This window comes from Pipistrellus hanaki, assembly GCF_964339955.1.
Source record: "Pipistrellus hanaki genome assembly, chromosome: 5".
NCBI classification, from domain to species: Eukaryota; Metazoa; Chordata; class Mammalia; order Chiroptera; family Vespertilionidae; genus Pipistrellus; species Pipistrellus hanaki.
This window is the reverse complement of record NC_140507.1, coordinates 43,839,102-43,864,890: the sequence shown is the minus strand read 5'-3', so window position 1 is coordinate 43,864,890 and position 25,789 is coordinate 43,839,102. Positions and strand designations below refer to the sequence as shown.

Genomic DNA, 25,789 nt, shown 5'->3' with positions numbered 1-25,789 from the left:
TTTCGGCAGTACCTGATATTTTAAATGTACTTTGTTATTAAAGTAGGTGATGTTTCATTTAACCTGGATTGATTTTTATGGTTTCCTAGATGGAACTTAATATGGGCTTTAGTTTTCTAAATATATTTATTTCATGGTAGTTCATATTCTAGGTGTCAGGGGTTTGTCAGTACATATGGAAAATTTGGGAGCACTAGTTTGTACATTTGTATTTGCATTCATCATTTGCTTAAGAAACATAGTTCTAATTTAGCATTAAATATAGTCTAATCTTTTTAATTTACTAGGACAGTTCGTGTGGCAATGCAAGTTCCTGTTGTAATGACGTCATTGGGCCAGAAAATTTCAACTGTGGCAGTTCAGTCAGTTAATGCAGGTGCACCATTAATAACCAGCACTAGTCCAACAACAGCAACCTCTCCAAAGGTAGTTATTCAGACAATCCCTACTGTGATGCCAGCCTCTACTGAAAATGGAGACAAAATCACCATGCAGCCTGCCAAAATTATCACCATCCCAGCTACACAGCTTGCACAGTGTCAACTGCAGACGAAGTCAAATCTGACTGGATCTGGAAGCATTAACATTGTTGGAACCCCACTGGCTGTGAGAGCACTTACTCCTGTTTCCATAGCCCATGGTGCACCTGTAATGAGGCTATCCGTACCTACTCAACAGGCATCTGGCCAGACTCCTCCCCGAGTGATCAGTGCGGTCATAAAAGGGCCAGAGGTTAAATCGGAGGCAGTGACAATAAAGCAGGAACATGACGTGAAAACGTTGCAGCTGGTACAAGAAGAAAAACCGGCAGATGGAAATAAGACAGTGACACATGTAGTGGTTGTCAGTGCCCCTTCAGCTATTGCCCTTCCCGTAACGATGAAAACGGAAGGACTGGTGACATGTGAGAAATAAAAGAGCAGCTCTGCCGTGGACGTTGGACTGTTAGTAATAGTACTAACAAATGTTTGCAAGGGATGTCATCAAGAAAAGTCAAAAGGAGACTTTAAAACATTTTAATGCATATAGGAAAACAATCAAACCTACTGGAAATAAGTTACCTATCCCATGTTTCAGTGGGAAATGAACTACATATTGAGATGCTGACAGAAAACTGCCTCTTACCTAGGAAACAACTGAACCCATCAATAAAGGATTGAAAGGGACCAAGCAACTCACTACAATATCAAGTTACACTAAGACTTGGAACACTAACATTCTGTAAGAGGTTACAGTTTTCAATGGGGAGGGGTTGGGATGGGTGATCTCATTGTTACATATAGCAATTTTTGATGCATTTTATATGCATACCAGCAATTATTACTGTGTTCACACAGAACTCACTTAACTGGTGCTATGTGAAGACTCTGCTAATGTAGGTATTTTAGAATGTGAATTGAATGGATCCAAAAGCTTCAGAAAGAGGATAGCAAAAAAGATCTATTGCGATTTTTTAAGTAAAATATCATATAGCTTAAGCTGATTTAAAACAAAGGCCTTAGACTAATTTTCGGTTTTCTTTATTGAAATAAGCTAATGGCTTGTTTGTGTAAAGCTTTTTTTATTAAAAGAAAAATTTTAAAAATCTTGTACCTAGCACAGTATTGTTATAGAATTTACATGTAACATTTTATATGGTAGTTTAAGTCTGTCAGTTTCTTAATTGTGGACAAATTAACAGTTGGCTCTGGCCTTTTGCTGTAACATGCCTGTGTCACTCAGCCTGTCATCTGTGCAGACATCAGTTTCTGTTCTCCTGTCACTTGGAAGTTAAGGCTCAGCATGAATTTTTGTCAGGTAATTCTCAATACCTGGAGTTTTCTTTCTTTTTCCTTTTTTTTTTTTTTTTTTTTTTAGTTGAAGTTTAAGAGGGAAAGTACCAGTGTTCAAATTTGAACTATAATAGTTTGTATATTCAACATTTGAAGTATATTCTATTTTGTTGTACTCTTGTTTCAAAGTGTATTCAAGTAGGTTTTCTGAAATATAGAAATTTATCTTGCATTTTGGTCTCTGGTGATATTTTTAACAATATTCAAAAGCTAGTAGAGAGACATCATTTTAGTTAAGAATAGAAATCCTATTTCTCCTTTCCAACTAAAGAAATCCTATTTCTGTTTTGTTCTTTATATTAATATTTGGCAAATAACTGCATGTTGCCACTTTTTCAATTATCGTGAACTATAATGTTCTAGTTACCATAATGAATTTACTATTTTAATGTTGGCCACACTTGAAGAATTTATATTTAAATCAAGATCATTTGCTTCTCAATCATACTTTCTGAAGGTTAGAAGAACAAGTAATATTCTGGCTCTTTTACAATGAGGAACTGGAGGTCCAGAAGGATTACAGAGGAGTTTCCGAATTTCACACCGGACTAGGTCGTGTGACTCTGCATCTTCATGCTCTTTCTATTACAAAGAAAAGTTGTCTATTTTTACATCTTTGAGAAATTTAAATAAACTAATACTTAATATTTTGTGGCCTTTAATTGTGCATTTCATCTGATACTACTTAAGTTGACAAAGATGTTTTTAACAGCTCCCTTTGTAATCTTTTTATCTTTACCATAAGCATACCTAATGGTACTTTTTAATAAAAGCTCAAAAAACAAAAAACAAACAAAAAAGAAAAACCAACCCTTCACCTGGTTCTTATCCCATTTGAAAGTTAATCTCAAATTCTACCTCTTTAAATATTCCCTACTCTGCTTTGGCAATTCATTGTATTCTTTAAAAAAAGTTTTTTAATCTTTATTGTTGAAAGTATTATAGATGTCCCCACACATTTGACCCCTCTACTCTGTTCCCCCATCCCCGAGGTCTTTGTCTGTGCTCATTGGTTTTGCATATAAATTCTTTGGTTAATCTCCCCCTCCCCCACCCCAATTGTATTTTTTGCACTGCAATTTCAACCATAATACTGTTGTAGGGCAAAGATTATATACTCTACCATACCTAATCCCCTCAAGTGCTGAGCATATGAAAATGGACAATTTTTTATTTTGGTGATATTTGCTAAGAATATGTTATGTGCTATGGAAGGTAAAGGTACTTTAAATTTTTAGTAATTCCCCATATGCTATATTAATTGGTTCTAATTAGATGAGGCCAGGGCTACCTAGCTTCCTCCACTGCTCTACCTGAATACTTTCGGGGTACATCTTTCAGAATAAGTACACTTATGGTCTAAATTTGGAAACAAGTTCACAGCATATACTAATTGGTGTGCTTCTGGTGATTGATATTACCAGGTGTATGCCTTTCAGTTTCAACCTTTTGAACTATAGATCATATTTGCTTTTTGTGTCCAGCATATTGGAAAACCATATAATAGCTTGATGCATCTAGTTTCCAGCCTCACCAGGCTTGTGAACAATGAGCGATCTGTCCATTTAGTCCTCAGGTCATCTTTCAGCAACAATTCCAGCCTTCACCACTCTGCTTACCAAATAACCAGCAAACCTGGGGATTAGGGAACATGGAGGTCATGAGCTGTCAACTACCCCAATCTGGAATCTTTGCTATAAGAGCATCTTATTCTAGCATGCATCCAGCACTAGTCTCGAGAGGCAGATGTGCCTTCTTTCTGAATTCAGCATCTCATTCCCTTTCACTCCTACTTCTTTCCTGTTACAACACTTACTAACCCATCATTTTGTCTCTTAATTATAGTCTGAATTCTGACTTAGAAACAGTTACTGTTGAAGTCTCCAGTAATCCAGTGGTCAAGTCAAACTGCTTTATTTTTTTCACATGATCTTGTGCCTCTGCCTTCTTAAATTCTCTTGGTTTTCCATAACTCCCCTCTTGCAGTTTTCCTCCTGTATGACCAACTCCTAGTTGACTTTGCTTGCCTTCAGCTTTCCCATATGGGGCCCTCAGAATAGTTGGAAGAATTGAGTAATATGTTAAGGATTTAGAACCAGTGCCTGGAACATAGGACTCTTATTTAATGTTATGATGATATCTCAATATATTAGACAATCCCACCCATTCTTATGGTGTCTACCACCAAATATATTGTTCTAGCCTCTTCTTTAGGCCTTAGATGGGTTTATTTACTTGCCATCTGGCTGTTTCCTCTTGAATGTCCAACTCATCCATCTGAAATCTCTTCCTCTCTGCTCAATAAATGTTGCCAGTAACCCATTACTCCTTACCCTCCATAACAACCTCCCTCTTATTTGTTCTTTTCCTAGTATCTTCCCATACCCCTAACAGTGTCTTCAGCTGTAGTCTTCATGGTGGTGGCCCAGCCATGAAGTTAATTAACTGAAGTTAATCTAGTGTTTTCCTGGGTCTCCATGTATACAGAAGGCATACGGTACATGTTTATTAAATTTGTTTTTCTGTTAATCTTTTATTACAGGGATGTCTCAAACAAGAACCTAAAAGGATAGAGTGAACATTATTTCCCTCCCCTACAGAGCAAAAGGCTCTGTCATTCAGCCTGGGTGTGTAGTGGGCTGTACCGCAGTTTTTGTAAGTACACGATGATGCTCACGTGATGCTGAAACCCGCTAATGATGCATTTCTCAGAACCTGTCCCTATCTGTAAGTGGCTGGTGACTATATTGTTGGACACCTGAAATTCACATATTGACTTTCATTCTCATTCAGATTTGTTTACTCAAGGCTGTCGTGATCTCTCTTCAGGTCGGTGTACTTTGGGGTAGGTAAACAATATTTAATGCCTGTACATAAGTATTCTAATTAGTGTTTCTCAGCAACATGATTACTATTAGCCATGCTAAGATTTGAACCAAACAGTATGGATGTTTTTTGTGCTTGCCATTCCTTCCAGGTAGTCCCAAGAGTTTATGTATACAATGTACTGAGAAACGTTTGTTTCAAAAGTGGTTCCAATGCAGAATACTTGGGTGAACCATTTTGGGAGCTCCAACCTTGGCACTGAGAGATACCATCTTACATAAGCACAGCAAAGATGCCTCCAATGTGCAGCTATAGATTTGCCTCTGTTCGCTTTAGAAATTCTGTGTGTAAATGAATAGTGAACCCACCATGTTAACAGTATTAAAAGATCAAACCACCCTAGCTGGTTTGGCTGTGGACAGAGTGTTGGCCTGTGGACTGAAGGGTTCTAGGTTTGATTCCTGGTCAGCACATATGCCCGAGTTGTGGACTTGATTCTCAGTGTGGGGTCTGTAGGAGGCAGCCAGCCGATAAATGAATCTCTCATCATTGAGGTTTCTATATCTCCCTCTACCTTCCTCTCTGAAGTCGGTATAAAAGATCAAACCTACCAGATTCTTTTTAGGCTAAAAATACAAGCTATTACAGTACTAGTTTTAAAAGACCATTTATTAATTTTAAATATATACAACTCATGGATTAAAATATTTATTACCAACTGGTTATTTGCTGGGATTTTGCTTAAAAGGGGCTTCACCTGTTACCTTGACCGCATTTTTTTTCCCAATGAAAGAATTCCAGGTTATCTTTCCTTTTACATTTCTTTCTAGACACTTTGAATAGCCTTGGGAACAGGCTTTCTAGTTACCCATCTCTGAAAAGGGCCCACTGATTTTACTAGAAAAGCACATTCCAATACAAATCACTGTGACATTGGCCACTTATGTATACCAATAGCATTCCAACAGAAAACTGTAAATGTAACAGTGATTAAATAACAAAGACCAACTGGTCATGGAATCTCTTCAAGAAATACAATGGGAACATGGAGGCACAGCAAGAATTGTTATGAAGAACTTATCAAGGCCAGCTATTTCCATTTAAAAAACAAAAACATGTTGCTGCCAAGGTTCCAGTGCAGGTGCAAGAAAAAAGGGTCCTCGGCTTTTTGTCTGTCTGATTGTGGCAGCCAAGATTCCGTGGGGGAATACAGTGAAAAACAAAACAAAAAACAAAAAAACAAAAACCCCGGGGCCTCCAGGCTAAATAGTTCCTTTGTTCACTATTTTGTTAGACCCCAAATAAAAACATCTTAAAGCCTTAAGAAAATTACTATAAATTATTCTATAACTTACATTTGCATGGTTTTTAAATGTTTGTAATGCTAAAAATATAAACATTGCCATGCATGCATATCTTGACATTTAAAACCACAAATAAATAACTTGAAATACTGTCTGAAGAAATTGTTCCAGCATACTTGTTAATTATGGAAGACTCAAAAGTATTTTTATATAGTGTCATCAAACTGAAAGCTTCAACACAAGACTAATTGAGAATGCCCTTAATTGATCTAAATTTAATGCTAGGGGAAAGGGGGGAAAAAAGCCAAAACTGGAGTGCAAACACCTTTTTCGCTGAAGGGTTTAATGGAAAACATTTGTGAACTAGTGGGATTCGTTCCCTGAGGCATGCTGGAAACATGGAAAGTGAAGTGAGAGAAACCGGGAATCCTTCCTCGGGCAACTTATCCTATTTCAGTTTTCCTGAAACATCCCTGGTTAAGACTTGTGATTACAAAGTGTTTATGAAAGTCCATCAGGTTCCTTATTAAAGCTGAAGTCACACACTAGAGACAGGTGGTCTGAAGGATAATTGAAGGATGGGAGCCGGCTGGCTCCAATCTGTTCTTCAGTGAGCAAATCCAGAGCTGACCTCACACTCAGAGAGTGTTTAGAATACCAGATATAGTCCAGGGTGTGCCGGTACTCCCCTGAGGTCCGGATCTTCCAGGAAGTATACGGAGGTTCTGACTGCCCATCTGGACTCAGCAGCTTGTAGGCGCTACTTAGGTTGAGGCTGGAGGAAGCAAAATGTTTGTAGACGTCCTCTGTTGGCTCTGCATTGAAGTCCCCACAAACAATGAGGGGAATCTTGGCTCCTTGGGTGATGTTCTGCAGGTTCCGGAGAAGATCACAGCCTTGAGCTGATCGAAACTGCTCCCAGCCAGATCGTGCTTTTAAGTGGGTGACTGCGATGCAGAACTGCCGACCGGACTCCTTGCACTCTAGGGTCTGTATGATGGCTACCTGGTTGGTTTTCAGGGCCATGGCCGTCAGCCTGATGTTGGTACTGTGGACTAACTTGAATCGGTTCTGGAGGAAAAACAAGGCACAGCCATCTGGTCCATTGTTATGCTCTACATCTAGACAAGGTGACAAGGGCTTGGGGAAAAATGTGCCTCGATAGCCCAGTCTGCTGAGGAGGGGTTGGAAGGTGTCAAAATAGTGGTCCACCTCTTGGAGACACAGGATGTCAGGCTGGTAGGCTAGGATTTCTTCCAGGATGAGACACTTGCGCTCTTCCCACCTGAGTGCTTCAACGGGGCACTGTGCGAAGTTGTCTTTGCCTTCCCCGAGAGCTGAAATAAAAAAAGCCAGCCGGTTGTCAGCTACTACAGAATCATGGCTTTAAGTGCCTGGGAGTCTCCTTGGGTTTTTGATAGGACTCAAGACCCTCCCAGTGCTTCCTCCTCCAGGCGCTGTGGGTGATTCTTCTCTGCCTAAACAGCACTAAGTTTTAGCTTTAAACCAGTGTTTCCCAACCTTCTCTCATGATGAGAATCACCTGGTGGAGTTGTTAAAACACAGATTCCTGAATCCCAACTAAGAAGTGCTAAACTAGAATTTTTGAGAACATATAGGTAAAATTGCATACCTAACTTAGTGCTCTGTATATAAAATCTGTCTTAGAGCACTAGTTAAGTATACAATTTTACCTATATGTTCCCAAAAATTCTAGTTTAGCACTTCTTAGTTGGGATTCAGGAATCTGTGTTTTAACAACTCCACCAGGTGATTCTCATCATGAGAGAAAGTTGGGAAACACTGCTTTAAACAGTATTCTTTGCAGTTCCAGGGATCTAAACTATGTCAGATGAGATAGACATGTTTAACTCTATATACTAATTTCAACACCGATTATGAATGGATATAGATACTAAGAATAAATGGGCAGCTTTTCCTACTTAGGATCAGCTGGAAAAAAATGAACCAAAGATTGGGAAGTCAGCAAGCATGCCCTATTCTGGGGGAGAAAAGGGCAAAAAGGCAGCCCTTGTTCCTTTTCCTTAAAATTTCAAACTGCTACATGAGAGCTAACACTAGGGAAAGTTGATCAAGATGCGAATGGATGAGAATATGGCCGTAGGATGACAGGTTCAGCACTACCCACACAGCTCCCATCCCCTGTAGCAAGTCCCATATGTAACCCATCAGGAGACTCGGTTTCTCCCTTGCAAATGCTGTCTTGGTGCTGTGGACTGAAAGGTGGACACAACAAAAGTAATGAGGCTGACAGGTGATGGGCCCTTTAGATTTAAGCGCTGGGAAGTAGACTTTCATTGTACGTGGATGGCCTATAGACATGGAAGGTAATTAGGAATACGTCTCCAGTTGCTGGATTTATTAGTGAAAACCAGACTTCCTTTCCTAACTTGCCCCCGTCACCCCATCTTACACCTCCATCGCCCACGTTTCTTCCCTCCCCGGGAGACAGTGCAGAGGCAGAGAGGCAGTCACCACAAGCCGAGCGGCTCAGGAGCGAAGCCCCAGGCTTACCTTGGGCGAGGATGTTCCACTGCATGACCCTTATAAGCGGGTGGCTACTGGGGCAATCTGTCTTCAGGTCCACGAAGTCCCTCTGGAACCGGGGAGGCCGGCTCTGCAGGACCGCCCTGCATTCCTCGAGGAGCTCTTTGGGGTCAATGGGCTCCAGATGTTCTGGGTCCGGGGACTCCAAATACTGCGGGTGCTGGGAGGCGGCGCTGCTGTTCAGGGTCTTGGCGAGAGCGCTATAGAGTCTGCTCGTGCCGTTTCCCATGGAACAGGCTGCAGGGAAGGAAAAGAAAACACAATTACACACTCGGCTCCTTTTCCTGCCTTTCTTCACTTTCCACCCGGCTCAGCGAGAGGGAAAGCTTTTACTGTCCACAGAAGCAGAGACCTTGATGCAGGGAAATGCTGTCACTGGCACAGGCAGACTAAAGGCCTTCCCAGGTTCTACCTTTCTACTGGGACAGGCCACTGAAAACACTGTTAAAATTGGTCTCTCAGCACTAAGGTAATTCTTACAAGGGAAAAATGTCGTGATCTTTATCGCTTCCTCTCACCTACCACTTGTCTTTATAACTTATACACCCAGTCTTAAAAAAGCATAGTTGAAACAAAACCCCCATTCCTTTTTCTACATAATTTCAAAAACCCGAAAACCAGTTTTGTAAAGAGGCAGATGTTAGGAAGCCCATATTAATCCTGGACAAGAGACTAGGTTAGAGCAGGCTGCTGCTCTAGCATGAGACCTCCCAGATCCCTGTCAGGAAAGAAATGGCTGCATTAAACCCACATCTCCTCTTGCTTACATGTCAGCTTTTTGCAGAGCTCTGTGAGCCACACTGAGAATACAGTGGATAATCTACTGTCAATGGCATATTTCTTTAAAAAAAACACAAGAAATCAGAAAAGGGATTGAAGGAGGGAAAGGGTCAAGAGGTAGTTGCCCACATTTCTTGGGATCCTGGAGGGACAAGGTGAGGAGATGTGCAGGCGGCACACTGCCTGCTGGGCACTGTCGATACTTCCTTTTTAAATCACTAAGGAGAACCGAGCACGCCTTCAGCTAATTGGCATGAGGGAAACTTGAAAGCAGTGATTTGTGATTGGTCTTTTGGAAGTCAACCATTCTTTCTGTTCACCATGGTATAAATTAGGGGCATGTTTTACTTGGAATCACTTCCAAATTTCTATGTATGATGAATATTGGTATGGAGGAATTTGGATTTTCCTACCACATCCATATACTTTGCCTTCTTCTGAATGACACAAAATTTTCTCTATGAAAATACATTGTGTAGTCAAAACCAGTTTGGCTCAGTAGATAGAGCGTCAGCCTGCGGACAGAAAGGTCCCGGGTTCAATTCCGATCAAGAGCATGTACCTTGGTTGTGGGCACATCCCCAGTAGGGGTGTGTGTGCAGGAGGCAGCTGATTGATGTTTCTAACTCTCTATCCCTCTTCCTTCCTCTCTGTAAAAAAAAAATTAATAAAATATATTTTAAAAAAACACACAAAACATTGTTTAGCAGGATCTGATGGACTGTATCTGAAACTAGCTGTCAGTCAAAGTCACGGTGACAGATGACAAAAGCAAATTCAAATATTTAGCACCAATTTTTTAAATAGCAAGGTCAATAAAGCATGCTGTCATTCCTTTTCATCAACTCAAAGTATTTTCCCCCTCAAGAAAACTAGATTAAAGCAGAGAAACACCCCAGTTTTCCCAGCACACATTTAAGTGTACATGCATCGGCAAGCAAGACTTCTTTCTCACACACGTGCACATGCACCGGTGGGCACATACACACCTGCTTTCAAACGGATTTGAATATGTTCTTTTTAATCAATCTGCTCGTCTGAGTGCATGGGTCCAAAGGAAGAGCTTTTCCTTTTGGCTGGCAGTACAACTTTGAAAATCTTGCTTATGTACCTCCACTTTTTTTTTTAAAGTTAAGAGCCTACTAAATGTTGTCAGGTCAGCATCACCTCAACTCTAGGTCAGTGTTACATGGGCCACAGCAAACTCCCAGGCACAGTGGAGTGCTTTGAATTTGAAGCAAACAGCAACATTTATCAGAGGAACTACCAGCTCAATGTAGCTCAGTTTCAACAGAATCGTTCTACATCATTTTGATGGCTTCATATCTTTGCAAGCTGAGTTTTGAGGTGGTTAACTGTGATAAAAATCAGGTAAGTGAAAAAGAGGATAAGTGCCCAATAGGAGTGAGTTCATGGTTTGAGTTGTTATATGAAGCCAGAATACTCTAACTACACTTCCTTCTAGAAAATTAGAAAAAACCTCCAATAAAAAGAATCTGGAACAGAATAACATCTGTCCAGACAATGAAAGCATGCCAGAACGGTGTCCCCAGAAAGCAAATCGAAACGGTATCCTATTGCAAAATGAGTTGAAGGTCATTAAGAAAATGGTTACTGGCCTAAATCAGAGTGGGAAAACTCAAAAATGAGATAAAGCATAGGAGATAACACACATGAATAACAGGAGTTGTAGGAGCAAGAAATCCAATGCATGAAATGAAACAAACATTAAAAACTATAAATCAGAAACTTAAAGAGTACAAAGTTTCAGCCGTGCAGGATGAATTAAGTTGTGGAGTTCTATATAATATGGTGACTATAGTTAATAAAACTTTTATCTGCTTGAAATCTTGAACAGTAAATCTTAAGTGCTCACTACACACACACAGCACGATGTGAGAGGGCAGATGTTAATTAGCATGACTGAGGTATTCATTTCACAATGTATACACAGAGCAAAACATCACATGGTATACCTTAAATATATGTGATTTTTATTAATTATACCTCAAACTGGAAAAAAAAGAATAAAAAAAAAATCAGGTTAAAAATGTATCATGGATTTTTTTCAATCATCAATGCATAAAGCTTGGTTTTTGTCACTCTGAGGGGAAAAAAATAACAAAAAACCCACAACAATACTTGAAACTACATATTAAAATAACATGCCACATACCTGAGAATATCAACCCAGAGTAACCAACACCAACTGACTGTAAAGAAAGAGAGAAAAGTCCCTTGGACATATAGGCAAAACCAGCAAGTAACTTATAAGAAAAATACTATATGGCTCATCTACATGTGACTCAAGAATTTTCTATCCAGCAAAACCAATATTGACTCTAGCAGACCTTCTTGTGGGAATTACTAGAGCAGGGACTGGCAGAGTATTTCTGTGCAGTCCTCGAGCTAAGAATGGTTTGTTTTACACACAAACACACACACACGCCCACTGGAGATAATTCAGGAACCACGCTAATCTGTCCTCGGGAGCTTGTGTTGTAGCGGGGGAAGACAGTTTGTCACATGGGAGAAGTGCTATGGAGAAAAACAGAGAGAGGCAAACGGAATGCTAGTGAGCAGGGAGCTGCCACCTTCCACAGGAGCTCCAGGAGGCTCCGAGAGGTGAAGTGGGGGGTGGTGAGCAGTCAGAGGCTCATGCAGACCCAGCATAAGACCACCGGGCAGAGGAGGAGCAGATGCAGGAGTCCCGGGAACGGAGCATGCTTGGCAGGGCGACTGCAGTGGCTTGGAGTGACCAGAGATGAGGTCAGTGAGGACAGGGGAGCAGATAAGGGCCTTCCTAAGGTCTTCCGCTGAGATGGGAAACCGTGGGGAACTCCAGGCAGCAGAGAGAATCTGATTTACAGGAAAAGCCTCACTGGGCAATGTGTTAAATTACTCTACAATGTCTGGAAGTAAGGGCAGACATAGGAAACCTATTAGAAGACAGTTATAATCCAGGCAAGAGACACTGGTAGCTTGGACTAGTAATAGTGAAAGTGGTGGGATTCTGAATAAATCTCAACCGGCAACAGAAACTCTTGTTGATGGCTTGTCATGCTCTATGAGAGGAGTCGTCAAAAGGCCCCCAAAGCTGCTGCCGGACAGCGAGAGGGACGGAGTTGCCAACAGTACTTGGGAAGATTTGGTGAGTTTGCGGAAAACAAGGTTGGCCATTAGCTATGACTGACGTTCAGGAGAGAGGTGCAAACTGGAAGCAAATGTCTGGGAGATGTTAGTGGACAGGACACTGAAGTGAGTTTAGAGAAACACGGGTCAGAGGACAGGGCAGAGGAGGAGAAAGGCAAGGCAGCCTGATCTTCCTGGAGACAAAAAGAGCCTCGCCCACGAGTTAGGCATCTCCTGTGTCAGGCACTGCTGTACGGTGCGAAGAAAACTGAGACCGAGAACAGACCTGGGCTTCCAACATGGAAAACGCCAGTGACTTAACAGCAGCCAACTTCTGGGATTTGGTGGCGTTGTGGGGAGATGAGGAGATAGCACAGACGGAAGTACTTTAAGGAAAATTGGACCCCAAAGGAGAGAGATGTGGCTGGAGATGGAAGCAAGAGCATTCTGAATATTATTCTACCGCTGTTCGCTGGCTGACGGGCGATGTATGAGAACCCACCGAAGCTGGACTCTGGCAGGATGTCCCGAGGATGCTTTCATCCTCTCCCGCAAAGGCAACCAGAAACCTGGGCAGAGCTGTCAAAACCAGCGTGTCCGGGCCGTGGGTCAGGACCACAGGCATGCAACGAGCCGGGGAGCTCCTGTTCCTCCAGGCCGGGGGCTCCTCGGAGACATTCTGCCTCCCGCCCCCTCTGCTCTGTGGCACGAGTTCAACTAGGACAAGCAAGGATATGGAATTAAGTGAAAATCTCCCCACAAAGAAAAGCCCAGGCTGTGGTGGCTTCACTGGCCAGTCTGCCAAACATTTAAATGAACAGTGCCAATCCTCCACAGACTCCTGTGTGCTGCTTCCCATGCACAGCCAGTCTGGGAGACAGACAGGTTGGCAGCTTCTAATCTAAGCACAGATTTATTGTAATATACGGCCAAGGACTCGTGCGCCCAGGTATTTATGTAAGTGAACTGAAAATGTAGGTTCACGCAAATGTGTATAAGCAGTTTTATTCATAATCGCCAAAATTTGAAGCAACCAAGATGCCCTTCACTGTGCAAACACAGACGACTGTGGTACACCACACAGTGCAACGGTATGCAGCGATAGGAGAAACAAGCTGTTGGCTTGCAGGATTCATCCATGCCACATGGGTGGATCTCAACTGCATTTCCGATATCAACCAGGATGTGCGGGGATCTTTAAGAGGGAATGGAGACTTAGACAAATGAATTAATTCCCAAGCTAGAAAATTAATAAATCAAAGTGAACACTATAAAGACTTCACATACTATTTTTACACTTTTAACACAGTACCAGGACTTAGGCCCACTTAGGAACTGCGATGTAGAAAGGCCATTTACTTAAAATTGAAAAGAAAGCTGAAGATTATGGGGGGCTTTCTCCCCCTCTCCCATCCTAAGAAATGAGCTGAAACCGGTTTGGCTCAGAGGATAGAGCGTCGGCCTGAAAGGTCCCAGGTTCGATTCCGGTCAAGGGCACGTCCCCAGTGGAGGGGTGCAAGAGGCAGCTGGTCGATGTTTCTCTCTCATCGACATTTCTAACTCTATCCCTCTCAATTCTTCTCTGTGTAAAATCAATAAAATATATTTTAAGAAAAAGAAAAAAGTTAAAGAAAAGAAAAAAAGAATGATGCCGGGGATAATCATTGTCTCTCACCTGTCCTTAGAAAGAACATTAACTTTTTTCTTTTTATGAGTATCAACTATTAAAAAAAATTCGTTTCACACATAAACACATGTCCAGTTGCAGTATTTCAAGCCAATCTCCTGAAGTTTTTATGCCTTAATAGGGGTTGCTATTCAGGCCTTCAAAAAAGATTAACAAAGGTTCAGAATAGCTCACCACCAAAAGCCCAAGGTGAGATGGCACAAATAATTCGAGTGGTAACATTAAGATATTGAAAAATAAAAGTCTTGATAAAACCTCTGCTCAAATCTGACACTCATACAAGCTTCTAGTTCAAATTTTATGTGTGTTTGGATGTGGGTATTTTCTATTAGACCTCACAAGTTATCTGGTTTTTGTTTTGTTTTGTCTCCCCCCACCCCCAAAATTACTCCTTTCCTCTCCTCCCTCCCCCCATTGAGCCACTTCAGGAGAAAAAGTACCAGCCACCATTCTCTATGATATACATCATATAATTTACACAGGAAACAGGCAGATCAAGACAGATTTCTTATGCCTAGCTGTTCATGTAGCAACACCACTCCCATCGCTTGCCACTGCCCAATTCCATGAGCACATTTCCCTATACACTGAGAACCGGATGCATTATTAACTCACTGCTACTTTACTTTATAGGAATAGAAAATTCTCCTTATCCTGTGATGATCTTTAAAGATTTGCCAGCGATTAATTAGAATACACGTTACTCTCCAGATTGCCAGTCACCACGTCTGGCGCAAAAGCAGACCCCAACACAAGGTCCCAGAGTGCTGACCACCAGAGTCTGGAAGCGACCAGGGACTGACTGACGATTGGCACTGGAGGAGAAAGAGCCCTATTGGCCGACACCCACACCGGCTGCACGGTCTCCCCCACCCCCGCCCCCGCCCTGCCCGCCCCCGGGGCTCCCAGCGGAGGACGCGGGCCACGCAATGCCCTGCAGCTGCCCGGCCACTGCTTCCTCCCCAGCCCACACCGCTCCGCCGGAACCACTGCTCACCCTCAAGCTGGGGCTTAGCCTCTTGACAAAACCGCGGGTTAAAAACCAAAACCTCAACGAATGTCAAGGTTATCTGGGTACACACCTGGGAAGCTGCCGAGCTGCCCAACCTCGGGCCCAAGGAAACCTCGGCCAGGCAAGTCCCCACAAACTGTAAACGACAGACGTCACAGGAAGGCGCCGCCGAGCGGTCCTGTGCTGCCACCTAGCGGCCGCGTGCTGCACCACCGCAGCCGGGCACATGGCTCACTTTGCCTGGGTTCCTGAGTAAACGTGGCGCCCCCACCTTCAACCTTTCAAAGGTGAAAGCACTCGCAAGACGCCCACTGACACGAGAAAGCCTGGATGCTGGATATGTGGTACCTTTACTTAGAGAGGGCTGCAGAAATCAATAGATTCCTAGTTCCCCTGCCTGCACAGCTTTAAGGACAAGGCCTACATCTTCCCTCTTACACCATGCCTGCTTTCCTTAAATCGCTCTTAAATATTTGAATTACACTTCCTGTCCTTGGCTCATTAGATTGTAAGCTCCACGAGTGCAGGGACTGTCTACCTTGCTTACCCAGCCAGGCTTTATTTTACGACTGAGTGAGAGGCTGTAAGACACTGATTCCTGGCTGGCTCTTAGAGACTGGATTCTAAGGGCCAACCTAGGCAGACACTCTGGGAAGGGTCAGATATTTTAGTCAGTGGCCAGGCAGTCTTCAAATGTCTGCTACTGAGCACTGGTGAGCGGTGGGCAGGCTGGAGTCCTAGCAATGGAGCACGCTACGGCAAGCATGTCAAACTCACGGCTCATGGACTGCATGCCTCATTTGGCCCGTGTTAGCCTTTGAGTTTGACATGCTCAGGCCACGGTTTTCAGAGGGAAAACATCCACACACATGACTTGTTAGGCTGCCTGGCTTCAAATTCCGGCTCCTCCCTTCACTAATAGCATTCCCGGATCGACTTAGTTCCTTCTCTGTGCCTCAGCGCCTCCTCCTGGGGATCAGTGCAGCCTTGCCTCTGGGCTGCGGTGAGGATCCAGGTAAAGGAGCTATGCCCAGCACATCCTACTGTCAGCTAAAGGTTAGCCGCTCTGTCCCATTTAGTGCAGTTCACTCTCGGGGGCTCAGGAGAAGGCTGTTATCATCAGACAGCCTTCCCTGTACCATACTGCTGCCAGGCATTTCACTCCTCTCCCAGCAGCCCAGCAGCTGGTCCTGATTCACCATTTCACAGGTGTGGCGCCTGGGGATCAGAGGCTGCAGTTTTCTCCCGATTGCATAACAGTGAGGACGCTGGAGGAGGCCACCTGCCCCTTGGACCGCTCACCTGCATCTCTGCTGGTTCTGAGTTAGGACAACGGGGATGGAGCCTGGCCAGGGGCACACACGGGAGTAAACAGGTCGAATTCCACCGCCTCCCGTGGACGTCACTGCCACCCAGCACACACACTGGCACGGCACAAAGTGTACAGAGCAGCATAACACCCCGCGTGGCGCTGCCTGAGATATCAAGTGAAGGTCAGGACTCTCGGCCCAACGTGTCTAAAAATACAAGCACCTCCACACAGCGACAATCCCAGCGACCTTTCCCTGCGAGGCCGCCGTCACAGAGCAGACGGGAAGTCCAAAGTGCTTTCCAGAGGAGGCTGAGCTGTACCTGCAGACCGGCCAGATTCATCCAGAAGGTATTACTGCTGAAGAAGAAATGCCACCACAAAAATGGCCTGGGTTAGAACGTTTATAGCTGGTGCTGCCACCAGCTGGCTTGCCGATCACTTACACAAACTGGGCTTTTCCAGCGCGATGACCCTGTGAAGGAGCAGAGAAACCACAGGCTGCAGGGACATGGCTGTCCGCGCGAGCCTCAGGGCTGTTAGGACACGGTGCTCACCACTAACGTTCCTGGGACACTCGAGGAAATGGTCCATTTTTTACAGATGTAAATGGAAATGTGAAAGCTAAAAGGAACGGTGTAATATTTCATGACATGTGAAAATTTTAGTGTCCATAATAAAGCCGATGTGTTATCTGAGGCTGCTCCCACACTGCAATGGGAGTATCAGAGTGGTGGTAACAGAGAGGCATGGCCTACAAAGCCCGGAATATTTCCTAGCTACCAGAGATAAATTAAATATAGTTCTTCCAGAGGAAGCTTCTAGAAACTCTATGCTGAGTCAACAAAGACAAAGGATGGGAAAAGCTGAGGGGAAACTGTTAGAACAGCTCATGCAAGAATGACAGTTGGGCCCTGGCTGGTTCGGCTCAGTGGACAGAGCATCAGCCTGCAGACCAAATGGTCCCGGGTTGATTCGGGTCAAGGGCATGTACCTCAGTTGCAGGTTCCTACTCAGCGTAAGCCCTGGTCAGGGCTTGTGCAGGAGGCAACATCGGTATTTCTCTGGCTTTCCTTCTCTCTTCCACTCGCTCCAAAATCAATGGGAAAATATCCTTGGGTGAGGATTAACAAAAAAACAAGCAACAACAACAAAAATGACATTTGGCTCTGTGGTGTGGCTTGGTGCTTGAGCATGGACCCATGCAACCAGAGGTCGCTGGTTCAATTCCTGGTTAGGCCTTGGTTTGGCTCAGAGTGTTGCCTGCAGATATAGGGTCCCAGGTTCAATTCCAGACAAGGGCGCATGCCCAGGTTGAGGGCTCGATCCCCAATTGGGGGTGTGCAGGAGGCAGCGGATCAATGATTCTCTCTCATCATTGATGTTTCTATCTTTCTCTCCCTCTTCCTCTCTGAAACCAATAAAAATACATTTAAGAGAAAAAAAAAAAAAAAAGAAAGAAAGAAAGAAAAGAAAACCATAATAGACATTGATTTTGATGGAACTTCGGAACAAGAATAAGAAAAGTCCTATATGCTTATAAAGATAATACATACTCACAAAGATATTTAAAGTTCTGAGGGAAAAGGTTTCTGGTAATGAGCAAGTGTTACTTTCGGATCTAAAAGACTTTACTTAGGCCCTGACTAGGTAGCTCAGTTGGTTAGAGTGTCACCCTAATACACCAAGGTTGTGGGTTTGATCCCTGGTTAAGGCACATACAAGAATCAACCAATGAATGCATAAATCAGTGGAACAAACTGATGTTTCTCTTTCTGCCTCTCCCCCCTTTCTCCTTCTCTGAAATCAATCTATCAATAAATAAATTTTAAAAAACCATTATAGAAATTAACTGTAGAGTACATCTCAGCCAAATCTAGAAAATCTGACCTATAATTTGAAAGATGACATCTTCCTTCTCCACAATGGTTACCATCCATGACAGCAAAACATTGAGAGGAAACAGAAAACTACTATATTCAAGGTATCACTAGAATCTACAAAGCAATTTACTTTGCACTCCGCACAGGATGAGGCATGGTGAGTCACAAGCATATCTGCAGACTGGCAGCCAGCCTGCCCAGTACTGGGAGTGCAGAGTTAGAGGAAAGGAAAGAAAGGGAAAGGAAGAGAGAGGATGTGACAAGCCTAATGCACTCCCAGACAGACCACAATAATTTTTAATCTTTTATTGATTTTCAGAGAGGAAGGAAGAGGGAGAGATAGAAGCATCAATGATGAGAGAAGCACGCCCCCTACTGGGGATTGGGCCCACAACCCAGGCATGTGCCCTTGACTGGAATCGAACCCAGGACCTTTCAGTCCCCAGGCAGACTCTCTATCCACTGAGCCAAACCAGCTAGGGTTACCGCAATAATTCTTTATTGTAATTTTGGCTGCTGGTAACTTCCAGGCACTCACTTCAATGGACTTCTCATGAAAATAAGAAACTTCATTCGTAAGAAACTTCTAGCAGGCGTCTGAGCCTTTAGGAAAACAAATGTCCTCGCTGGCGACTCACCTACGTTGTCAGGAAGTGCTGTCCACTGGGCTGGTCACCACATGCTCAGGCCCCACTGGCAGACATGAAAACCCAGAAGATCCCAGTGGGCTCATCCCTTTTTTTTTTAAAATATATATTTTATTGATTTTTTTACAGAGAGGAAGGGAGAGAAATAGAGAGCCAGAAACGTTGATGAGAGAGAAACATCAACCAGCTGCCTCTTGCACACCCCCTACCGGGGATGTGCCCACAACCAATGTACATGCCCTTGACCGGAATCGAACCTGGGACCTTTCAGTTGACGCTCTACCACTGAGCCAAACCGGTTTCGGTGCTCATCCCTTTTTTGATAGTAGAAGGGGAAAAGGGGCTTCACAGAAACGGCCAAAGCTGATGGCAATAATTTTCTTTAGTTTTCTTTGCCCTGGGCACTCCTGCCCGTCTCCCCGTCAGGGAACTCACAGTGGCTGGCGTGTTCTCACGTGTTGCTTTGACCGCTGTAGTACAGACAAGAGAGCAGCCAGCTAAGATTTCAATGGAGGTCTTACTCCTTCCTCGGGAAGTCCGAGTTCCCCTATTCTAAAAGTAAACCCAAAATACTTTAACTGGTTTTTTGTTTTTTTTTGGTTAAAGTAGATGGTTCTACTATGGAGCCAAAATCTATGGATGTCATCTATCCAATTTCTATTTTCCAGGTGGTTATCTAGGACCTATACATTCTGATTAGGGACTCCTCACAGAAAAGACCTCCCCACCCCCTTTCCCAAGAAACCGGGATGTAACCACCCATGCACTCCTCTCTCAGCAGACACCACAGAGACCTCCATAATACTACGTGTGCCCACCTGGTCACCCCAAAAGTTGTACAGCTACACTGATCCACTGCCGTTAGGGCAGAAGGAGAATACGGGGGCTAACTATAGTTATAAGAAACATTAACCATGCTCTGTTAACCTCGATGGTAGTTCTAAATTAAAGCAAGCACCTTCTAACCTGGCTGTGGAGCTGTACCTATCTATTATATAATCCACCTTGGAATGCAGTCCATTCTCATTCAAGAACTACCTATCAGGACTCCTTCCCCCTCTCCCTGTGGGAGTCTGTGCTTGTTTCTCAATAAATCTCTTCCTTTTACTACAAAAACAAAATAAGAAGCTACTTATTATCATGGAAAGATTAATAACCTTGTTGCCCAAACAATGGAGTCCCAACCCAGGCCAGTAATACCCATTTCTCTTATCCATTCTTTTTCCTTTTGCCTACCTTCCCCAAGCCTGTCATACCCATTTTTACTTTGTATACTCATTCTTATTCCCGTTGCCTACTTCTCCATGTAATTTTTGTTCTGGTAACCCTATAAGCAGATGGCTGATGGGGGGAAGGGACAAAGCAAATGTTTACGAATGACCTACTCCTCTCCCATACTGCCGGCATCGCTGGAATAAACGCTCATACGTGATTCAGCCCTGCCTCTGCTTCACTGGCTCAAGTGGTGACCGGCAGCCCAGAGCCATGGCTGTCTGGTTTCACTCCCACCAATACACCGATGCCTTCCTGTCCTGAAAGCCTGCTTTTCTTCAGGTGACTATTCTTCCAGGGTCTTTTGAATTATATTAAGCCCAAGCTCAGAGGATCTTAAGCCTTTCTCAGAATCCTCTCCCAGTCTCCTCAAACTTTCCAGGAACCAGGGCCTTCGGAAAGGAGGGGTGGGCGCTAACAGCACTGCTCACATACCGGTCCCTTCTCCAGGCACCTGGAGGCCCCCTCTCCTTCCTGTCACCCACTGGAAGCAAAGGTGCTTCCCCCAAACCCAGCCACTCTTTAGTCAATTACTCTTTTTTGTCAGCTGCTGCCACAATTAGTCACGAGACACCAGGTAACAGTTTGCCATTTGAGTGTACTGTGTCCAACAGCACTGTATCCAAACTCTCACCATGGAACGTTACAGGAAAACATACCTTAGTTCTCCCACAGGGAAGGCAACTCATTTCTGTGGAAGCTTGATAATTACAGGCGTTCCCGTTTCCTCCCTCTCCCAAGCAGTTTGTTCACAATTGAGGAACACAGTAAATGAAGCTGTCTCCTCCGGTGAGCTGGTATTTGCTTTTAAAATTGTTCTGAGGAAGAAGTAACACATCCCAGTGGTGGAGAAGAGTAAGTCGGTGGAAGCTCCGTTACCTGAGGAGGGGCCCCTGGAGGACAGCCCCGAGGACTCCTGCCCGCACTTCTGCCCGACAGTCACTGGGGCTTCTGTCTGGCGGCTGCTGTCCTTTTAGGAGAAAAGGTGCGAAACAACGTCTCCTGGAAGTTCTAACAGCCTAGCAGTGGATGACTCCACAGGGACTGCGCTCATCTTCCCGGTCACAGGAGACCTCTGACTGCCAAGGGGCATACGCGAGGGGGGAGCTGATCATGGAATGGGGACTTACTAGCCCCAGGACTTTCTGAAGAGAATCGCTGTTAGCTCTTGGAAGGCTTCTCTTGCCACATGTCTACGCTTTGGGGAATGCACACATAACTGGAGTTTTATTATGGTTGTTATTTTGTTAAGTGACATGGAACCTGGGGCCCGGCAATAACTATTCTGTTTAATAGATCCACAGGAGGCGTCATGAATCTGCGTGCATTTGTGGTAGGCAGGCAGGCACGGGCAGAGCCAGGACGACGGGCTAGTTACGGAAGGTCACCAGGGACAAAGGATGCCTGGCAATGAATAAGAATGGGTGGAGAGAGTGGGAGAGAGTCAAGACCTGGCCCTTAATACTTTCCCCCACCTCAGAACGGCAGGATTGGAAATAAGTATTCTAATTCCCAACCTCACCCGGAGACCTCTCCACCCTAACGCCTCAGGCCATGCAGATCTTTTCTCCCAGGGACTACGGGAAAGTAACTCCCTCCCCAACACAGAAGAGACAGAACGGCCCTGGGAAGTCAGATTGTAGAAGAAAGCAGTTAACTCCGCTGAGGGTTTAAAAGGAGCCCTCGCCCACTCTGCAGGGCAGCTCTGGCTGCAATTTCCATCTGAGTGTCCTAGTTTGCCAGATAAATCTTATCTTTTCAGGGTTTGAGTCTTGGCTCCGAATACTTTTCTTGGCCAGACCTCTGAGGTTGCTGAACCCAGGTTTGGTCTGACCCCACTGGTCAGAGACCTGGCACAACAGTTTTAAGAGCACCTAATGTGACTCTGAGGCTCTTGAGAAATATGTTGCAAGGCGCCTCTTCTCTCACCCTGCATCCATGCCTCCCCCCCACCCCCTGCTCCTGGCTCTTCCGCAAACAAAATGTTTCAATCTTTCAATACTAACCATGCTTCAAGGCCCATCTCAACCGCACCCTCCCCCTTTTTTCAGGGAAAGCACAGGCACAGTCCCCCAGGTACTGCAAACGGGGATCTCACACAGGCCAGCACACCCAGCGCGCCATGAGCGGGCCTCAGCCTGGAAAAGCCATCTTCACCATCAGGCAGCACGCTTCCAGAGCCCTTACAGATGGCCTGTGCGGAGAGGGACTTCCTCATCTCCCACACCCTCGTGCTATTTGTAAACCTTTATCTTAAAGGAAAAGCTGTTCAATCTCATTAGTTATTTCTTTTTGCAAATCTCACCTGTCTTACAGGGCAGTGAAACCTTAAAAGGCAGACTAAGACTCACGTTCTTTTACTTCCCGTAATAAAGCACCCACAGTGCCCGAGACATTCTAAACTTTTGGAAATGATTGAATGATAGAGCAACCAGTGAACCACATCCTGACAAGTAGATGACAGTAAAAGGACACGAAACAGGAAGACTGCCTAGATTATGTAGCAACTGTCTACAGTAGCTTGAGGGCCATAACAATTTCTTTCCATGTGAAACTAGGGTGTTTCAAGAGGACTTTTTTTAAAAAAAAAAAAAGCTCATGAAACACATTCCCAGTGTTCGGTGTGACCTGACCATGTTTTCCCTCAGCTAACAGCACAGCTATGTACATCCATGTTACACAGCTACCTGTTTCCAAGGAGGACCTACTAACTCTCCCCTGAGGGGCTTAATGGTATGAGCACAGACAGGAGACTCCAACTGGTCCTTTTCCTCCTCCCCCCCCCCCCCAACCCCCAAACCTAGTAACGCTCCTCTTGAAAACTCCCAGCAAGTAAAACACTAACTTATATGGTCTACTTATTCCACCAGTTATTTCACTGTGCCTAATTCTTACAGACCTGGGAAAGTTCACCCTTTCTAAAGAACCATCTACCTTAGAGTCTCAGCTACCAGTGTAACATTTTGAGTTTATAAGGATGCCTCAGCCGGTTAGTGCAGAATCATACCGCTTCCCATTATTCTACATGGCAGCGTACTACTCATGGTTAGCTTTGTAATAAATTTGTGTCTCCTTTAGTCATTTTAGTTCGAGAAGGGCTTAAATAAATAAATACATACATATAAGTAAAAGCCTCAGCATAACATTTGCCAATAATCTGAATAGAGTTTCAAGTCTTGGCTTTCGATCACATTCTGGATTATCACTTTCATTAGTTAAAGAAAGTCACATTGGACATATTCTTCCAGTGTGTCCTTAAATGATTCCAAAACTTGTGGAGTGAAATGTGTGTGTTTATAATGTAGGGGTGGGGCCAACAGAAGGTCTCAAACAGCAACACCCTAACTTGGGCACAAACCCAAATACACTTTTTAGTGTGAAATGCCAGTCTGAAAGAGAAACTTACTCATTTTACAAGTAGGATTAAATTGTTTGTATTTTGTGGCCACAGAGATGTGACCTCAGGAAGAAACCGAGGTGGAGAAAAAAAAAAAAAAAAAAAAAGGAGGAAAAGTCTTATGTGGTGTTTTAAAATTGGCTCATGGAGAAGGCATCACCTTTACAAGATCTTAACCCAGATACATAGAACACAGAGGACGTATTAGGAGCGGAAGGCTCAAAAAAAAAAAAAAAAAAAGTAAAGCGAGTCATTGTGTGCTACAATATATATATATATATATATATATATATATATATATATATATATTGATATATGTTGATATATATATATCAACAAACAGAACATCGAGACCCTGCAAGCCACAGGGTCAAATAAGTGTCACTTTCAGTTATTACTTTTTTACATAAATTTCCATGATTCGCGGAATATGAAGGAAAACCAACACGAATCATTTTCGGCTCAGCAAGGGGGGAATTAAAGGGAGGTCCAGGCGAGAAGTCCTGAAGGCTCGGCACCCAGGGATCAAACACAATGAACCCCAACACAGCGTTCCGGATGCGAACCCCGGGCAGGGAAGGGCCGGGGAAGAGGAGAGAGAGAGCGGGAGGGAACGCCCGCCGCCCGCCGCCCGCCGCCCGCCCCCATTCACCGCCGCCCGCCGCCCGCCCCGCCGCCCGCGCCCATTCACCGCCGCCCGCCCTCCGCGCCCATTCATTCCGCGGCGCACGGCGTCCACTCACCTGTCCGCGCGCACAGCGTCGCCGCGCCCGAGGCCGCCGCCGGGAGCCGCGGGGGCGCGGGCCGGGGGGCGGCCGCGCAGGGGGACCGCTGCCCGCGCGGGCCGGGGCCGGGCCGGCGGCGCAGGCCGGCGGCGTCCCGGTGCAGCAGGGCGGAGCAGAGCCGCCGCGGGCTCTGATACATGCCGGGCGCCGCTGCCGCCACCACCGCGGCCCCTCGCACGCCGAGGAGCGGAGCACGGCCGAGACGGCGGGCGAGCAGGCTCTCGGGTCGTCCCCGGGAAGGGACGCTCCGAGCCGGGGAAGTCCTGACCGGCGAAGAGCCCGAGGCAGAGGCGGGAGCGCGGCTTCTGCCGTGGCGGCGACGGCACTGCCGGCGGAGCACTGAGACCTGGAGGTTAGTAACCGGCGAGCCGGCACGCTGACAAAGCGGGCGCTACCAAGGAGGACCGCGGGGGTGTTGCGTGGGGGCGGACCCAGGCGCGACCGGGCCATAGTCCAAGAATCTGGATAATTTTATTTGTAAAGGAAACATATTAACATCTAATGGTGGAGAGGAGGCTGTCTGAGGTCTAAGGAGGTCTGAGGCATCCGATGGAGCGGTTTTAAAGAAATGAGCTCCCCCATCCAGCTGGCTGGAATGGAAGCGCCCACAGGCTGGGAGTCCCCCAGGCAGTTCCAGGGCTGGGCTCCCGGACACGTGTGTGTCGAGTGGAAGACCGCATCCGTGTGTGCGTGTGAGTGTGAATACAGCAAAGGGCGTACGCTTCCTGCTCGTTTGGCTGAATTCAATGATATTGAGCACAATAAAATGATATTGAGCACATATATTACATTCAATGATATTGAGCATTCAATGATTTTGAGCACAATAAAGCACCTTCTGTTGCGTGGGCGATGAATACGATAAGTGTCCCTTTCCCCAAGGTTGCTTTGCAAGGCGGAGGGCAGAAGATCGTGAGAAATCAGACCGTAATGCTTTACAAGGTAGATTAAGATCGATCGGTACCACACGTTGTCATAAATTTGGCGATAGGGGTTATAACGGGCCTGGAGTTCCCAGGAGGTTTATGATGAGGGCAGTTGACATTGGGCCATTAACGTGTAAGTCTGAAATGTACACGTGTGGAAGTTTGAGGGAGAGGGGAAGAGTGAGGGTGATTGATAGGTGAAGAAAGGAGGTAAGCACAAAGCCCCGGAAGTATTTGGGGGGAAACAACTCTCCCTTTTAGTCACGCAGGATGGAAGCTAAGGAGTAAGAGAATAGATGCTTGGGCAAGTTTACATTGTGGAAGGGCAGAGATTATAATAGACTGGATTTGGTAGGAAAGAGTGGTGAGCTGCTGTGTTTTGTGAGTTGGGCAAGGATGTGAGTAAGGCCCTGCTTTAATGCAGGTCAC

General features: G+C 45.0%; 2 protein-coding genes across 9 annotated transcripts in view; one reads left to right on the top strand and one right to left on the bottom strand.

Moving 5' to 3' along the window:
* ELF2 (E74 like ETS transcription factor 2) overlaps positions 1 to 2,479 on the top strand; it is an 86,732-nt gene extending 84,253 nt beyond the window's left edge. For all 7 annotated transcript variants that reach the window (XM_084884258.1, XM_084884262.1, XM_084884263.1 and 4 more), the window contains one exon: positions 288 to 2,479. In XM_084884258.1, the coding sequence (XP_084740384.1) occupies positions 288 to 915 (628 nt within the window). In that variant the 3' untranslated portion in view covers positions 916 to 2,479. The remainder of the gene's footprint in view (positions 1 to 287) is intronic.
* Positions 2,480 to 5,309: 2,830 nt separating this feature from the next.
* Positions 5,310 to 24,716, bottom strand: NOCT (nocturnin). 2 transcript variants are annotated; one of them, XM_084884266.1, is made up of 4 exons: positions 12,945 to 14,471; positions 11,487 to 11,523; positions 8,498 to 8,767; positions 5,310 to 7,299 (listed from the first exon to the last, which is right to left on the bottom strand). In XM_084884266.1, exons 1-4 carry the CDS (start codon positions 13,299 to 13,301, stop codon positions 6,464 to 6,466), a joined length of 1,500 nt encoding a protein of 499 aa, XP_084740392.1. In that variant the 5' UTR covers positions 13,302 to 14,471; the 3' UTR covers positions 5,310 to 6,463. The 2 variants fall into 2 exon arrangements, with proteins under 2 accessions (XP_084740392.1, XP_084740393.1); XM_084884267.1 differs by lacking the exons at positions 11,487 to 11,523; positions 12,945 to 14,471 and adding an exon at positions 24,393 to 24,716.
* Positions 24,717 to 25,789: the final 1,073 nt, after the last annotated feature.

Excerpts from the sequence above, each read along its gene's own strand:
- NOCT (XM_084884266.1), bottom strand. The coding sequence starts at position 13,301 with ATGGGAAGCAGCACACAGGAGTCTGTGGAGGATTGGCACTGTTCATTT. Across the intron at positions 8,768-11,486 it reads CTCTGGGTTGATATTCTCAG|CCTGTTCCATGGGAAACGGC; the intron begins GTATGTGGCATG and ends CCTTCCCTGCAG. Across the intron at positions 7,300-8,497 it reads GTGGAACATCCTCGCCCAAG|CTCTCGGGGAAGGCAAAGAC; the intron begins GTAAGCCTGGGG and ends TTTTTATTTCAG.